Genomic DNA, 17,425 nt, shown 5'->3' on the forward strand with positions numbered 1-17,425 from the left:
CAAATAGCAACAGCTTACTTCAGCCGACTGTTTACAGTAAGGCACACTGATGCAGGTCCCACAGTCACATACAGTGCTGGGAGCCACAGTGGTGAATGCACGGTTAGGTTATGCTTTAGTTAGATAATACATAAAGGTAAATAAAGTGTACCTTATTGCATAAAACACCTTAAGAAATTCATCTTAATATTTAGAAGAATGTATTTATTTGCCCCCATGTTGGAGAACTGTCAAGGGCGTGCAGACCTCCACAGACACCATGGGGACGTAATTCTTCACAGTGGCTAACTTGAGGTATTTTAGACAATGAGACATCAGTACCTGCACAACTACACACTTCTCAGTATATGAAGCTCCAAACTGACTTTGTGTCCATCACTTTGGGCACAAAAAAATGCAACAAAGATGATGGCATCTACTTTTTGTACATCAATGAAGTTACAACTATGTGTCATGAAAACAGCTCTTATAAAATATTTTACATTATTCACATATAGAATGTTTTACATAGCAAACATACTTTTGTGGATATATATCTACAAGGTGGTGAGAGCTTTGTGTAATTTTGAGAAATAAAATAAGTTACAGGCGTATAAATTATCTGCTAAGTGCTGAAATGGATGAAAAGTCATTCAAAGGTGGAGTCTTAAGTTCAAGGTCAGTGGTTCTCCAGAGTTACTCTACAGACAAAGAAATGGTTATTGTTACTTATCAGCTTTAATAGTACTCTTTATACTAACTATGCAAACTTGCAGAGGGTAACTTACCTCTTTGGAGTTCGTTTTGAGTTTGTCCTCCACTCATCCTTGCATCTAACAAACGTGACCTCTTGTGTTAATTTCTGAGCTTCAGGGTCTTTGACACAGAACACCATCCTGAAAAAGAAATTCATAATCATCATTATGAGCACTTCACCCTCTACTATTTTATATTGCATTTCCAATATTTTTGGTCTTTCCCCCAACGTGGCACCACTTACTTCTGCTGGGTCTCGCCAGCTCGGATGCGGATTTTATGAACCTCCATGTTAGCACTGTCCGAGTCACCGGACCACCAAGAAGATACCATCTTCAACATGCTGGCGGATGACCAGCCGTTTTTGTCCTCCCATTTAAATTTCATCATCAAGAGATCTCCAATGTCTTTCTCTGTCACTAGCAGGAACGAGTGTGTCTTATTTGTTGCAATTTTCTCTTTTCTGCAAGATGCAAATGGGAAGAAATGTCAGTGCTACTTGGAGCTAGTACAACCTCAAAAACTCTGCGCCATAAATCATGATATAACCACAAGAAGCAAAGACCAAACTTTGCTATGACCGTGGTTACATCACTGTTTATGGTTTGAACCTCATGTGGTTTTCTCTGGCTACTGTGCGATGGCTACAAAACAACCTACATTACTTGCAAGATTCAAGTCACACTTACAGTTTAAGCTCCAGGTTTTCAGCATCTCCTCTTGTTCCGTATAGTGAAACAGTGAGCGAGGGCTCCATCTCTGAACGGTTCACTTTACTGGAGAAGTGGATCTTCAGCTGATAGTGGTAAACTGGAAGAAATAGCAATAGTCCTGCACCATTTAGGAAATCCTGCATGCATGAAGTTTAGTGTAATGAAACTGTTCAGGCAGTTTAGCTGCAAGTGATCACACTTTTGCAGTCATAGCCACCAGAAATTTATTTATTTATATTGATTCTTCAAATCACTTCTTCAATTTTATAAAATTGGACCTTGTTTCTGCAAAATTAAGATTTTTTCTGACTGTGGTTAATTAAGAAAATAGAAACAAACTCAAGTATCTACTCAAAAGAAATTCCACTTTCCACTGACCTCTGAAAGGCATGGAGGCTCGCGTCTTGGTGTACATCTGCACATTGCGTGCCTTGCGCACTTTGCTGATGTCATAGCCCACCGTGTTGCAGCGGCTTTTGCGGCAACTGAGACACATGCCACGGTTAAACATGTCGCTGCTGCTGCATCTGTAGGCCTTGGCTGCTTCCTGCTCATTCAGCAGGGAGTCGATGAACAGGTGGACCGAGCGCTCGTGTTCACACTTCACCGCATCAGTGATGGCTGGAAAAAAAGAGAAAGAGGCAACAAAATTTAATACACATTCATGATTAAGTCACTCAGACAAATACAAATATAGTCATGACTGCAGTCATTTTGTTTAATGTAAAGTTAACGTTTAAGTCGTTCTCACCAAATATCCCAAAGTTGGCAATCTTCTCCAGGGCCCCCCTGAGGTTGCAGCCTGGCTGGAAGCTGCCTCCATTGGGGTAAATGTCTACATGGCCGACAGGTTGCTGGATCCCAATGCTGAGACCCAGGGAGCCCCGGGTGAAGGTGTGGAGAACGTCCACAAAGTGAGCGTCGTCAGGGGAGAGACGTCTGTGGGCGTGCATCCCCTCAAAGTCAGGACCAGCTGGGTCCAAACCTTCAAACACAGACAGGAAGTTATAACATTTCATCATAACATCCCCTGACAAATTAAACTGCAAGATCGTGAGATGTGCTATCAAATGGTATGTGCCTGAAGGTGTCTGTTTTGCTTACCAGTTATTCTTCCGACTTTATTGGATGTATGGCTTCCAGCAAATCCTGCCACATGAGCACCAAGGCTGTAGCCAATCAGGTGGATGTTCTCAAGAGGCATGTTGGTGGTTTCCTTCAAAGAACATTAATGAAAATATTATTTAGGCAATCAGTGAGACAAATACTCAGTTTCACTGACTGACTGAACATGCAGAAGATCTTGTTTTAAAGTACTGTTACAAAGAGGTTATTCAATGCATGAAATCTAATGTCACTTAGTATATCTTTCACCACAGGATATACTAAGACCGAATCTTTAAGTTACCAATGGTTAATGAATTGTGTGTAAAAGTAGTTTGGCTTGCTGTTAAGAAGGACAAATTCTCCAACACAGGCAAGTTAAAATAAGCTACAGGTTTGTAGTGAGTGAAAAAACCCATAGGTTTCAAGAAATCATTGCTGAACGTCTTTTTAAAGCAATTCTTCCCTCTCAGAAATTAACTATAAACCTTTACTAAGTTTCGAAGTAGCAGTGAAAACCTCTCTCCTTCTCATAATGGATACTGATTCATTTTGAGATGCTCATCCCACTGACCTCGATCCAGTCGATGAAGTGAGCAATCTCCTCTCCCACTGCTTTGGTGTTCTGAGCTGCCACCACATAGTGGTTCTGTGCTGAGGCGAGCCAGTCCACCACAATGACATTGGCCGTCTGCTCTCTTTCGTACAGCGCCGACACCAGCTTGGCCACCCAGCTTTCGAACATACCACTCAACTGTTGAAAGGACAGCCAAAACATAAAACTTAAACACAATATTTCTTTAAATTCTAGGACAATGTTGTAAGCCACCTCTGGACCTGTTCTGTGCATGGTATTTGGTTTTAAATTCAACATGGTGTTTTTCATCAACAAAATCAGTTACTGTGAATTTGGCTGGGCCTTAAACGCACTGGAATTTGGTGAAATGCCATAAGTGCCTTTTTTCAAACCCAAAGCAGTGTCAAGTGAACAAAGCCCGTGGGTGTTTTGAAGATGCAGGCAGGTTGCAACAGGCTGAAGAATCTCCACTCACCGTCCATCCGTGGATTACCAGAAAGGTTTTGGAGGTGCTGTTGAAGGTGCAAGCTGACAGGGAGTCAGGTTTGCCAGGAACGATGTAGCACAGATCGTCATCGGGATGGGATGGTTTCCGGAGGGAGAATTTGGCAACAGTTTCGTTGGCGTCATCCTTGTGGTCAAACAAGTCTTTCAGGGGGTCGAGGAAGTTACCTGAAAGAGCAGAAGGTTAACAAATCATCTCTGTGTTATTTTTTTCTTTTGAACAAATACGATAGAGGAGAAGAAATTCCTCTGTGTAGCTGGTGTTTTTGTCAGATGTGTAAATCTTATCTAATGTTCTAGCTGGATGGTCTGAGACGCCTGACTAGCCAGCTGAGTGACTGGTTCCAATAAACACTGGCTCCTTGGGGCCCCTCAGTAAATGAGCTTCTACCTTAGACAAGATCAGTCCTCTGGGGTTACAAGGGTTCACTTGGTCAGACGTAGCTCCATAGAAACCTCCAAGAGTTTTTCCCAGCTTTGTTCCTGCCACCTCACTGATTATAATCTGCCCAAGTTTCAGTGGTCCTCACACAGTCAGCTGACCCAGCTCACCACTGGGGGTTGTGCTGGTTTTTGGAGTTGGGGGTGGGGAGGTGGATGCAGGAACCGCACAAAACATTAACGAGGCTTACATTGCGAAAAGGCTGAAGCAGATTAGTATTATAAACATAAGTGATTGTAATTGCACATCGCTAAACCATTTCATGATGAGATCTTTTTAGTTTGTCAGTACTCAACCGCTGAGTTCCTCTGAAAGTGTAAAACAAACATCTGATCTCCACAGCCGGTAGTAGTTAGTAGAGTTGGGTATTCGCCAAAAAGCATCAAGACAAGTTTAGTCATAGACACGTGATACAAGGTATCTCCTAAACACGGTAATGTTATTGGCAGAGTTCAAACTACACACAGCCGGCTCAAACACAAGCAGTGCGCATAACTTAGACAGACAAACATCTACTTCATATGAGATGTTTTCACCGTGTCTGCACCGGTGTAGGCTGTTTCCTCACGTCCTACAGTTTTGCCCAAAAGAGTGCTAATGAGACTAAATGTGGATGAAGTTTCAACAGAAAACTCACCAAATATAGAATCGGTGAGCTCTTCTTCCAGGGACGTCACATACTGCACAGCTGCATTCAACACCAGAAAGTACAGAAACCGAACTCGCCACGCTTTCATTTCTTTCGCAGATTTTTCCTTTTGGAGAAAACGTCTTTAACGAGGAATTAAATCGGATCTCTCAGCAGAGCAGTGGACGTATATTCCCTCTCAGGTTCAGTGGAGTGCGTCCCGACGCGCGTACAGCGCTGATATCTGAACCACCTTGAACTGTCAGCGTCTTAAATAGCACCTCTGACAAGCCATTGGCTGCTGACCCCCGGGCGGGGAATGGAAAAATATGTGTAAAGTAAATCATTAGACTGCTTTATGAGAGGCGTTTACAAACTGCTTGGCAGAATAGCTTCTCATTAAACCAAGTACAATGTACATTTAATATTTCTTTCTTTGTTTAAATGTATGTTTCCACCGCATAATAGGCCCAGCATGAGGGATGAAACATCGTGGGCTACTACTGCTGTGCTGATTACTTAATGGATTTGCTTATTTATTGAACGATTGATCGTTGCACAACTGGTGATTTAGTAATCAGTTTAATTTAAAAGTAACGACATTGTTAAAGAAATAAGACCTGGGTAGTCTACATGTAAAACGAAACCACTGCAAACAGGAGCAGCCTCTTCTTTCTGTTGGCTTCACGCAACTTCCTCAAAAAGCATCATATAAGACCTTCAAGACCTGTACAGAGATGTTTGATGTGTAAAATTGTCACACTTCCCCTCTAAGAACTTTTTAATTGAATTAATGATACGCTTCCAGTAAGTTTTAATTCTTTTATCGATTTTAAAAAGTCATGAATATTAAGTTTCTGTAGTACTTATTTCATCATTAAGAATGTTATAGAGAAATAACTCTAATTTAGTATTTTGAGGAACATTGTGTCGTGTTGTATTTAATGTGTTATTGTTAATGTTAATATATCAAAAAAATAAAAAGTCCACTTGTGGCATGTTGTTTTGTTGTGACGTAGAAACATCTTGTCAGATTTGACCAACATGCCTGCTGTCAGACATCATCATTTGGATGGTGTGCATCACATTCAGTCAGCATCAGCAATCAGTAAAGCTCTTGGCTGCATGCAGTGAAACCTGCACTCACAGACTGCTAATGTAGCCAGCTCAAAGTTCGCATTACAGCAAAACTTTGACCTATTACATTAAGCATTTTACTCTCTAACTGGGTAAAAATGTTGTCACGTGCCAGCTGGGGATTATGTGCTAGTATTCAGGCAGGAGTAGTTGGCTTCACGACGGCACGAGATGCCAAGTAAAGCTGGGCAGGAGCCGATGAGGTGATGGTTGACGAGTTACAAGCTCGTTGCTGTGAGGGTCAGCTGAACAGTAATGTTCAAAGGCACAGTAACACTTGTCACAAGAAACCACAGAAATTGTGACCAGTTATCAGTTAACAGCGTGACCACAGTGTTACCAGTTTATTGAATGGAATCACAGGATATTTTAAAAGACTAACTTGTGGTCCAAATGTGAACAGATCAGGCTTCACCAAAACTCATGCCACTACTATCTGAACCTACCATTACTTCCTGATCAGTCTTTTGATAGTTTTGGATGAAAGCCTTTTGGATATAAATGCTGTCCTTTTCAATGATGGGCTCCCTGTAAAACACAACTGGATCCAAGGTATTATGTTTGTTTACACTGATATAGTTTTGGCCACAGAATAGCAGTGTTGCTCTGCTACAGGAGGCACAGACCACACAGTGAAAACATTGTAAGAGAAGCTCTTTGCTCCACAGCAGACCAGCTGGCTTTAGGGGCTGCTGCTCTTCAATGACCATAACTGCATTTTACTTGAACATCATTTGTTTTCGCATCTCTGCCACTGCAGTTCAGATCCTGTTTTCCTTGTCTTTGCAAGGGGGTGAAAAAAAATCATTGACAAGTAGGTGATGAAGAGCAGAGTGAATCAGATGCCAGATCTCCCCTGGAGAGATTTGTTGGTGCCAGCACAGGGGGAAAACAGAGTCCTTCACAATGTTTGGAAGAACCAAAATATTTTGAATTTACTTTATATCAGGGAATGGCACACGATCACATGTTGCACATGTCCAGATTCACAAATACAAATCTGAGAAATCCCTGTGGTGTATCTTGTTCATCTGTTTCTCATTTAAAAAGGCATGGAGAACATCCACAAGAAAAGAAACATAAAACAACATCAGCAACAGAATTTCTATGGTCTTTTAATTTTTAACAGATTTCTTCTTGTTTTGTTCACTGATGATCTAAAAAGCTTTTGCGAATCAGCACAGAGTCAGGCTGCAGGTCAAAGGCAGAAAGGTCTCTGGAGAACAGGTTTTAAAAGTCATTTCTGTGGCTTCAACAACACCTGTCCACTAACAATACAAAGTCATGAGGGTCTTTTTCCACAGAGGCTACAGTGGAAGAGAAAACACAGATGTTCACAAATGTATGTGTCCTGTCATGTTGTGAAAGCTTGAACCAGTTCGCAAAGCTTGCATTTAACACTCATCATCAAGCTGTTGTTGTCAGGGTGATGTGATACTGATGCTTGCATTTTGTGTGTTGTTTTGACTTGCACCAGCTGTCAGCAGTAGCAGGGTAAAATTTAACAAAACTGTCTGTTACTTTTGTAATTAGTAAAATGTCAGTGATTCTTTAGAAATATGCTCAGATAGTGAGTTGTTAGACTTAACTCTCTGAAGAAACAACTCAACAACTGTGAATTTCCACTGGGAAAAATCAGTGGATCTTAGAGGTCTACAAAATAATCCCCAAACTGTTCACCAAAGGGAATAAACGGATGTTTAAGTTTAAAAATCACTACATGCATACTTAAATATAGATAAATGTGCCTAGTTTGGTTGTTGTTTGGCATCGTTATTTCATCAGCATCCCAATTTTGAAAAACCTTTTGAAAATCAAGTGAGCATTTTTCTTTGGAAGACTGAATCACTTGTCCAGATCCCACCTGTTGCTCAGTGCCACAGCTGAGTGGGAATCACAAACTCAGGGAATCTGAGATACAGCATGTGTTTTTCCTCAGTCATGCTGTGGATTGCTTCAGTATTATGAGCATTATGTAATGTGTTTTGAATTTTTAGCAAAGCTGGCTTAGTGATAACAGCCAGCTATAATCCTGTACTATTAAAACGTGGTGGATGTAGTCTCTAAGTGGCTTCAGATGTTGACGGATCTACAATGACCTTGTGTTTGACGAGAATAACATACATTTGTGAGCCATGAGGGAGAAGCAGTTTAGCCGTATAACATCAATAACAACCTACTTAAAGAGACATTGTGGTGCTTCTCACCACTAGAGGCACTGCAGAGCAAAGCTTTTGTATATTGTTACATTGTTGGTATGGACTGCACAGGCTGCAAAGTGAATGCAGCATATTAGCAGGACAGTCATATTTAATTATTGTTGTACTCTCAATGAGTCTGATAAAATAAAAAAAGATTAAAGTTACCTACAACCTGCTTTGTTGATTCTGTGCTTAATCACAGCATAATGATTTGCACCTTGCGATCCACTTTGAGCGGAGTAGGTCACTAGACTCCATATAGTGGCTGCCCACTGCTCCACAGAGTTAAATGCAGAGAACAAGCTTCACTACGCTCTACATAGTATGATTGTATGGGACAAGTTAAAGTTGGTTCTTTATAAAGTTCTTTATAAAGCTGTAACTAATAAAAACTGGGGTTTAATCTCATTTTTGGGACAAACAGGACAGCGTTTAGGATGTGGGAAAACTAAAAATTAATGATCGTCTGGTCACCCTACCTATATGGTATAACATATTAATATGAAACCTGTTCAGGACCAGATATGGTCCACATTCAAATAACTGTTTTTGTATGGGGTCCCGCCATCATACATTTTAGGATTCAGGCAGATGTTAATTCAGAATGTATAGTTTGGTAGACCGCAACTGTCAGGCTCAGTTCATCATTAGCCCAAACTGTAGTTTGTGCTTGGACTTAGGCCCTTGCTACTGTTAGCGTACTATTGTAGCATAATCTCAAAGTATGGCAAAGGCTAACAGAAGCAGGATATTCATTCTTAAAAACCTGCCACCAACACTGAAAGATTATCAGTAGTCATTGATATTCATACCTTAAGGGTTGAAAAGATGTGTGTACTAAATTTAATAGCAGCTCATCCAGTAGTTGTCACAGTATTTCACACTTAAACCAACCAAACCATAATACCAGTGTGACTAATAATCAGATAATGCCCCTACTTTAAATAACTGGCAAACGATTGCAAGCATGTATTGTGAACAGTGTATTAAAAAACAGGTTTCGTAAATGCAGGAAAGAAAACCATCTGACATGCTTCTCAGACCTTAAATATACATAATGTACTGTACATCATGTTCTGGTGAGAAACATGGGTTGAGATGAGAATGTGACTATTAACAATAAAAACTCCACAGGATAGCTTCAACTCTGGATGTTGCTGTTTTCAAGCTGCTCAGTGCGGTTTTTGTTATATGTGGTTTTATATGTGGTGTTTGTTTTAAACACTGCATTCCCCATTTCAGAACTTCATAAAACTGTTTACAGGAGCTGGAATCATGCCTGTCTTTTCTCTCCATAGAAATTCACTCTGTACAGTTTAGCTCATGTGAAGACTTTGGCTTTCAGTGGAGCAAATAAAATGACATGTGGGACGGCCATGCAGACTTCGCATAGGCCCTGATTAGAGTGTTTATGTTTTTCAATTCTTCATATTTCCTCTTGGTAAAAGACCAGTCCGTCGGTGTGGATCAAGGAGCCATCAGCTTCTGGATGCTCAGCCGTCATCACTGACATTTAACAGTATTTTAAACTGCTTTGAAAGTAACTGAGTGGCTTCCAGGCAACTGATTGCACTGACACAGACATATGTCGAAGTTCTTGGCCATGTTTCTCATTCCTGAATCTTAACCTTCAGTGCAGTCACAATCTTTTGCTAATTTACTCGTTATCTAAAAGCAACAGGATCAGTCAGGGATATTGAATTATGTGATTTATCACTTTATTAAACCATCCTTGGCTCTTTATTTAAACAGTTCACTGCATCTCAGCTCATGAAAGCAAATGCACTGAACAGTTGGCATGGAGACCAATTTGATCAATCTTTCAAAAGCCTCGAGCATAAAATCACAAAACTCTTCATTTATAAAAACACAGACAACACTGGAAGCCTGCCAAAATATATTACAGCTTAATATACACATATATAAATGTACATTCAATAAATACAATATGAAGTATTCTTGAGATGTTTTATGGCTATCATGTAGGCTAGCCCATCACAAATTGACTTGCCTGTTTATTTTCCTCAATTTTGCATTGTTTGACCTTTCAAAATAAGGGCACGTTATGGACTGAGCTTAGTCAATGAGGTAAACTGTTGCAAGTAAGAAACTGTTGACCCATTCATTATGTAATTGAGGAACACCCAGCCTTTACTGGAACATTTAAAAGGTGAACTGAATTTTATGAAAAATTACCATAAAATGCATATCCCTGCTGGATCACAATCTCAATGACCTTCACACGTAAATGGCTACAGGGGACGGAGAGCCTTTTAAAGTGACCAGTGACACAATAACTAAAATGAAATCGAAGAACCAGCAAGGCTTCAAGAGACATATTAACATGACTCATTTTCAAAAAAATATATCATACTGATCAAAAAGGTATTTACAAAGACCACTGTGATTCTCTGTTCAGTAGATAACAAATACTTCTTTGGTCCCTGTTGATTGTTGGGAATTAGTTGTTAGGTAAAGAAAAACATTAGGGACAAAATTATCGTTTTGCACATTTTAAAAAATAACAAAACAAAAAACAAAAACATGCGCCTAAATTACGCCCATCACTCTGAATCATTTGTACATTTACAATAATCCAAGTTCACGTAGGCAAAGAAAACACACGGTATCGAAATACATCAAAATCAGTATAAACAGTACATATAGACTATAAACGCATAAACAAATGATTACAAAGATATGCAGCAAAAAAAATACTGAACGTGTAAATTTGTCAAACGTGAGCACATGATCACAAAGAAACATTTTTCAGCAGCACAATTTGCGCAGAGACAGGATAGAGCTCGTGAGCAGACTGATTTCCAGTACTGTGGATGAGGTTGTGTTGGTTGCACTGGGAAGTGAAGCTGGGAGGCATAACATGAAGAAAACGAGAAAAAAGGCAGCATTCAGTTAGTGTCCAGTTACTTGCAAAGGCTTTCCCAGCGAGTGTGGTGCACTGTCTATCTTTGGCTGTGTATGTACACACGGATGATGCGCAGGATGGGTGGGGATGTGCATTCAAGTGCAACTTCAGGCATCATTCTGCCCAAAAAGACTTCCTTGCATTTTCAGCTTGTGCATCCTGTAAGGCAGAAAGAGACAACAGTGTAATCGCAGTATTCATTCCAGTTATTTAAACAAATGTATGCAATGTGAAATCTGAAATGCACAACCAAATACTAAGATGTGTATAAATATAAATTCCAGACTCCATAAAAGGGAAGCTTCTCCTCAACTTACAGTTTCTCTTTACGGCTCACGTTGTCTTCTTTTAACTTGACAAAGACTCCAGCTTCTCCTCCCCTGACAAGGTAGACAAACTCTCCATCCTTTGCACTGAAGATCACTCTGGAACCACACAGGACAATAAGTAAATAAATAAAAATCATCTGTGTTAAGAACATAAATGTCTTGATAATCACATCTTTCTGATGGTGACTGACAACTTACTTAGACTGGGTCTCCCCAGACTTGATGCGCAGCTTGCGGACGTGGAACTTGCTGCTGCCAAACCAGTCTGACCAGCTGAGGATTGTGTCCTTCTCCCAACGCAGCTTCACGATCATCAGGTCTCCGATGTCCACATCGGTGGTGACGAGGAAGGACAAGGTGGTGTTTCCATTCAGGACCGGCCTGCAGGGTGAAAGGAAAAGCAAGCGTTCAAAGGTGAGCTGCTCAGCTTGGATGGTCCTCTACATGGAAGCGATAAAGGCATCTGTGGTATGTGTGTGGATACATGTGTTTGACGTATGCACCACAAGTGTCGTAATTGTCTTTATTTAGAGTCAGGGTGGTTGGTAACACTGTTGCTGACCAACCCTGTTAGTGTATTTTTGCTTTCCACATGGTGGATGTTAAAGAATTGTACTGTTAAATTAACGCACAGGACGAAGGAAATGTCCTCCTTCTCTCCGTGGGTTCCATACAGCGAAATCTTCATCGGCTGCTCCGTGAAGCTCAGTGGCTCCTTGCTGAAGAAGTGCACCTTCACTTGATAGTGGAAGACTAGGAGAGGAAAAAAAACAAACAGTTTACTGAGGGCCAGCTGGACACTTCAGACACACTCTCCTTTGTTTGTCATACCACTACTTAAAGTTAATTTAATACCAGAAAAAGCCCTTATGTAACCTTGATCTCTCTCTATCTGTCATGTGACTGTCACAGTGATGCAATCGAACACAGAGAGATTTGTGTTAAATCCCGGTTGCTTTCGTTCACATGTCCTTGATATATTTAACATCAGATGGAACGACTCAGTAACATACTAATCTATCGACAAAACCTTTGAACATCCTTCACGAAGAGAGAAAAACCCACTGCTGACTTGTGCCAAATTGGAACTCTTAAAAAAAATTTTCCATTGCTAGTGCAAGCAGCGGTGTCACATTACCTTAGCATACCCCGAGCAACTAAAATACCCGCGGCCTCTTCTTCATGTGACCTCCTGAACACTTGTCACTTGTTGTACACGTCTGCCTACATTAAGTGTTAGAATTTCCCTTAAGTGTGTGTAGTCTTTTTGCACCAACACAAACTGCACTAATACTCAGTTCCTAGCAGCCACATCCACCCCCAACAGTGGCTCATACACTGAGGATTACTCCAATTATGGAATGTGCATGAATTAAGTCTTAACTCTCACAAATCCTTAGTAAAGTACATAAATCCAGTTAGACTTTTCTACAGTAGTTCAGTGTATTTTTTTTCTTCTCAAAACCTAAAATTCCCCTTTAAATGTCCTTTTTTCCTTGATGTTTACCTTTGTAAGGCATCATTCCACGAGTCTTGAGGTACATCTTGGCGCTGCGGGTGGAGCGGACCTTGTTGATGTTGTAGCCGAGCTTGTTGCAGCGGTTCTTTCTGCAGCTGAGGCACAAGCCCTTGTTAAAGGCCTCTTTGGAGTTGCAGCGATAGGCCAAGCTCTGCTGCTCGATGTTCAGCAGCGAGTCGATGAACAGGTGGATGGAGCGCTCGTGGGAACATTTGACAAGCTGGTCCATATCTGCAGCAAACAGAGTACGGGAGCTGTGAAAAAACCTCTGTGTCTTCTCTCATGCAACAGAGAAAATGTCTTCCTCATGTGTTTGGCTCTTAACATGTCAGGGTTGACTAAATGCTCACCGAGATGACATTCCTCACTGACAAAGCATCAAGCAAGACTTTCATCTCCACACAATAAACAACATGACTGTGTCTGTTATGACTGTAGGTAAACATGTTTTAATTGTAGCTCTGAAAGCTTTTAAAGAGTCAAAGTGACACCACATAAATTTACACCAACTTATCTTGGCCAATTTAAAACACCGTTGCTGCAAATTTTTCACTTTAATGTGGGCAGAGATGTGTATTTATGGTGCAGTGTGTCACACAGAGGAGGTGGAGATGATTGGTATCTACAAGTCGGGACAAACTGTTGAGTCCTTTACTGGCCACTCAAGTGTAATAGTAAGGGAAGATGCGTGCCAGCATGCAGGTGTGAGTCCAGGTCATCGAGCTGATGTGTAGACTCCACACTGAATGTATGACCTTACTACCAATATGAGTGCATGTTTACCTTACACATTATTTATAGTACATACACTGAAACCTAACCCAAAGCAGCATCTGAAGGAAGAGGGCAGTGAATTACATACTTTGGAGGCCCCTGATGCCTTCTAATGCGATGCCCATCAATGTGTTTTGGATGTCGCAACCTGGCTGGAAAGTGCCCCCATTTGGGTAAATATCAATGTGGCCCACGGGTCTCTGGATGCCGATGCTGCGGTCTGGGGAGCCCCTGGTGTTGGTGTGCAGGACATCTACAAACTGAGCGTCATCTTTGGATAAGGTGTTCTGGTTGTCTGCGTGCTCGAAGGTGGGCCCAGCAGGATCCAGGCCTAGAAAAATAGGAGAGCGAAACAAAGATTAGGGAACAGAACAGAGATTTCATTTTGGGAAGAATTTGTTGTGTACAGTTCTCCTTAAAGAAAGAGTCTGTAGATAATGCTAAACACACATTGAAGAAAAAAGGTCCCTCGAATTATCTCATCTATACATTGATCCACCTTTAAAAGTGTACATTAAATATCTGAGTGTGCGCGTGGCCTCTTTTCCCCACGTGCAGCTCTGCAGAACAATGCAAAGCAGCGATTGTGGGCTCTTAATGGGCTCCTGTCTGGGATCACAGTTAACACACCATTATTCTAAACAGAGAGATTGCAAAGCTGGATAAACTTCACAATATAAACTGGCACAGACTGGCTACATGCACACATATACAATCAGGCCTGGAATGTAATAGCAAACGGATCACATTTCATTGGGGTGCTGTGTTGTTTTTAGAGGCAGGGCTAGAAACAAAAGGGCCCATGTATTGTATTACAGTGTGATGTGTTCACATGCATGAATTCACTGGCTGAAAGACTGAACGTTTAGACATTAACTGTATCTGTGCTCACACTGTTTTTCTGTATGTGTTGTAAGCAGAAGATGATCCATTGGTTAAGATCATGTTCTCACCTGTGATCCTGCTGATTTTATGGTCAGTGAGGTCTCCAGCAATTCCAGCCACATGTGCTCCCAGACTGTAACCCAGCAGATGAATCCTCTCCCAGGGCAACTGCAGCTCTTTCTGAGAAGGACAATATGGATGAGATGTGCCAAAAGAACATGTTGACATACCTTAAAACAGTTCAAATGAATTGTGCAGACTTGTCAGAGGGATTACAACTAATAGCAGGCTGCACCTGGCAAAGCACTGCAGGTTCAAGTCTTAAAACATTCTGGGACATAATCCAAGACAAGGATTAATTTCTGTAATTTTATGCTTTGCCAAAAGTTTGCAAGCTTTAAGCTTGGAAGCCATGTAAACAGAGGACAAATAAATGAAAGCATTATTCATGCCAACACCCCTTATTGCCTTGAAGTTGCTCTAAGAAAGACAGTGCTGCACTGAATACTGAGCCTTGTAATGAGAGGCTGCAGTGAGCCACAAACACAGTCATAAAACGCCTTTACAGGGCAATTAAAATCATAACCAGTAGGACGACATATCCGCAGCAGCAAAAGTATGACATCACTAACTATAAATATGCCACAGATTCACCAGCTGCTCTAATATCTGTGCAGGGAGGTTGACGCAGACCGTGGTGATAATTTGGTCATCCAAATGTAGTAGGACAAATCCTCTTAACAAAGAGTAAAAGAACAGTCCAGCTGACAGCCAGCACGGATACTGTGCAATGAAAAACACTCACTTGTATCCAAGTCACAAACTTGGCAACGTCACGGCCCACTAGTTTGGTGTAGGCTGCAGATGTTGGGTAGTGCTGGTTGGCACGGGTCAGCCAGTCCACCACGATCACATTGGCTGTGGGCTCACGCTCATAGAGGGCAGACACCAGCTTGGGCACCCAGCTCTCGAACATCCCTGTTACCTACAGAGACACACACACACACACACACACAGACAAGATCACATGCATTTCTTGTTTTGTTTTTCTTCACATATATTTCTGAGGTCAGCTGCAGTATGGTGTGATCTACTCTGGCCACTAGCCGTCTTTCTGTGTCCTGGAGAGAAGCCAAGGCGTCATCAGGTTTGAATCTTGTTGCGTGCCTCAATCTAAATTACATTATAGCAGGAGATGCAGGGACTGCAGAGCTAACTTACTGCTCTCAGACTGTCTGAAATGCGTATTAATTTGGACTTGACTCAACATTTATGTTTGCTGGTTAATTCAACATCTTCATGCAGCACTTTTTATTACATGAATTCTTCTGGCACGTGTGGCGTAATTTGGCCACAGCAGTATCTCAGAGACAGGGGGGGGCATTAAAAGAGGAACTAAGCACATTATCTATATATTACACAAATAGATGATGAAGCAACAAATGGCGCCCATAAGACAGACAAACGGATTTTAGCCTGATTTTCTCTTGTGATGCATGCAGACATACCGTCCAACCGTGTATCACGATGAAGGTCTGTGTTTCGGGGTTGAACTGACACTCTTTGATGGTCTCTGGCCTGCCAGGAACGATGTAGCACACTTCATCATCTGGGATGTCCATCATACCCAGAGAGAACTTGGACACAATGTCACTGTAGTCTGTGATCCATTCAGCGGTGGTCGGCAGCGGAGTGGCGACAATGGTGCTGTTTGCTGTTGCAACAAACACACACACACAAACAGTATGCACTACATTGTTGGATTATGATGGTGCGACAGGAATGTAGAGGAGTGTGTGCACAATCTGGGATTCTGAGCAGGAATAAATTATTTTTGCACCTTCAGGTTCCATTCAATGATCAGGAAGCAACGTTGAAGTCGTGCAGTAAACAAAATTAAAGGGATCAAACAACAAACTTTTTTAACCACTTGCTTCTCTTCTCTATCGTATAAAATGACCACTAATCTCAGCTGTCTGCCTCAGTCAACCCATAGAGCATGGCAGTGTCGCCCCCTTTTGTCTCCCCTGCATTTCTACCAGTATTAACTGAATTAAACCTCCAAATACTGTTAAATGATCTGTCTTTCCTAAAGAGATTCGACTCTAAATATGGATTACTTAATATTACGTAATATGGTTAAAAAAAAAATACCTCAAAACTAATTCAGTTCTGTAACCCCAACAGTATTTTAAAAGTCAAATAATGACTCATGGTTTAAGGGGAGAAATGCGTTAAAAGAAGACGTTTCTTTAATTAAAAAATAAATACAATGCTAGTATGTTTTTCAGCTTTAACCTCAAAAAATACTGAATAATGCTTAAAATACTCTTAATGTTTTCTCCTCTGCACTCAGACAAAAGGCCTGTAGCAGCGGCTTTTCTCCATGCACATATGGACATGAATGGTATGAAATGTGACGCAGACCTGCAGACCTGAAATGTGAAAGCGTTTCACGGGGTTACGCGCGGCCAACGTGGAACAACACTCTTTAATTAACCTGCTTTCCGCAAAAAAGTTTAAATCAGGATGAATTATATAAATGATATCCTGCAGTTTCAGGCAATTTTTTCGTGAAACAAACTCGCTGATAAGTCGGGCTTACCAAACTCAGTACTGGTGGTGGTGGGTTCAGGGTCAGTAGAAAAAGTTGCAATGATTTTCCCCAAAATTATCCAAACTGTCAAAAAACTGATATTTTCTTTTCCCATATTATTGAGAAGATTTTTTTCCTAAAAGTATCCTGAATATAAAGTTCTCTGGATGTCGGCCGACCAGTCGTATATCCAAATTTAAAGTCAGAAAGTGGTGCGTTCTTGCGGTGAAGGAGTAAAGTTTCTTATGGTCTGTCACAGATGCCGCTACAAGTCATCTTTATGGGTGGCGTATTTGAATATTCAAACACGATTGGCTGGAGGTTAGTGGGGCGGGCTTAAACTTTGTGCCTGCTC

General features: G+C 41.2%; 2 protein-coding genes across 2 annotated transcripts; both read right to left on the reverse strand.

The window, feature by feature from the left end:
• Positions 1-183: 183 nt before the first annotated feature.
• Positions 184-4,963, reverse strand: LOC124060607 (lipoprotein lipase). The gene is made up of 10 exons (XM_046391746.1): positions 4,713-4,963; positions 3,605-3,801; positions 3,127-3,306; positions 2,553-2,664; positions 2,200-2,433; positions 1,827-2,069; positions 1,425-1,545; positions 980-1,198; positions 768-875; positions 184-680 (listed from the first exon to the last, which is right to left on the reverse strand). Exons 1-10 carry the CDS (start codon positions 4,810-4,812, stop codon positions 659-661), a joined length of 1,536 nt encoding a protein of 511 aa, XP_046247702.1. The 5' UTR covers positions 4,813-4,963; the 3' UTR covers positions 184-658.
• Positions 4,964-9,735: 4,772 nt separating this feature from the next.
• Positions 9,736-17,333, reverse strand: lpl (lipoprotein lipase). Its single transcript, XM_046392195.1, has 10 exons — positions 17,080-17,333; positions 15,983-16,188; positions 15,280-15,459; positions 14,543-14,654; positions 13,678-13,920; positions 12,804-13,046; positions 11,929-12,049; positions 11,495-11,677; positions 11,285-11,392; positions 9,736-11,126 (listed from the first exon to the last, which is right to left on the reverse strand). The coding sequence occupies exons 1-10, from the start codon at positions 17,183-17,185 to the stop codon at positions 11,075-11,077; spliced, it is 1,554 nt and encodes a 517-aa protein (XP_046248151.1). The 5' UTR covers positions 17,186-17,333; the 3' UTR covers positions 9,736-11,074.
• Positions 17,334-17,425: the final 92 nt, after the last annotated feature.

Source organism: Scatophagus argus, chromosome 6 (assembly GCF_020382885.2).
Source record: "Scatophagus argus isolate fScaArg1 chromosome 6, fScaArg1.pri, whole genome shotgun sequence".
NCBI lineage: Eukaryota > Metazoa > Chordata > Actinopteri > Scatophagidae > Scatophagus > Scatophagus argus.

Bases quoted from the DNA above. Each gene is read 5' to 3' on its own strand.
- LOC124060607 (XM_046391746.1), bottom strand. From the start codon at position 4,812: ATGAAAGCGTGGCGAGTTCGGTTTCTGTACTTTCTGGTGTTGAATGCA. The intron at 3,307-3,604 runs GTGAGTGGAGAT...TCCTTTCAACAG, and splicing joins TGGTAATCCACGGATGGACG to TTGAGTGGTATGTTCGAAAG. The intron at 1,546-1,826 runs GTCAGTGGAAAG...TATTTCTTCCAG, and splicing joins AGCCTCCATGCCTTTCAGAG to TTTACCACTATCAGCTGAAG.
- lpl (XM_046392195.1), bottom strand. From the start codon at position 17,185: ATGGGAAAAGAAAATATCAGTTTTTTGACAGTTTGGATAATTTTGGGG. The intron at 16,189-17,079 runs GTAAGCCCGACT...TTGTTGCAACAG, and splicing joins CACCACCAGTACTGAGTTTG to CAAACAGCACCATTGTCGCC. The intron at 15,460-15,982 runs GTATGTCTGCAT...GTGTCTCTGTAG, and splicing joins TCGTGATACACGGTTGGACG to GTAACAGGGATGTTCGAGAG.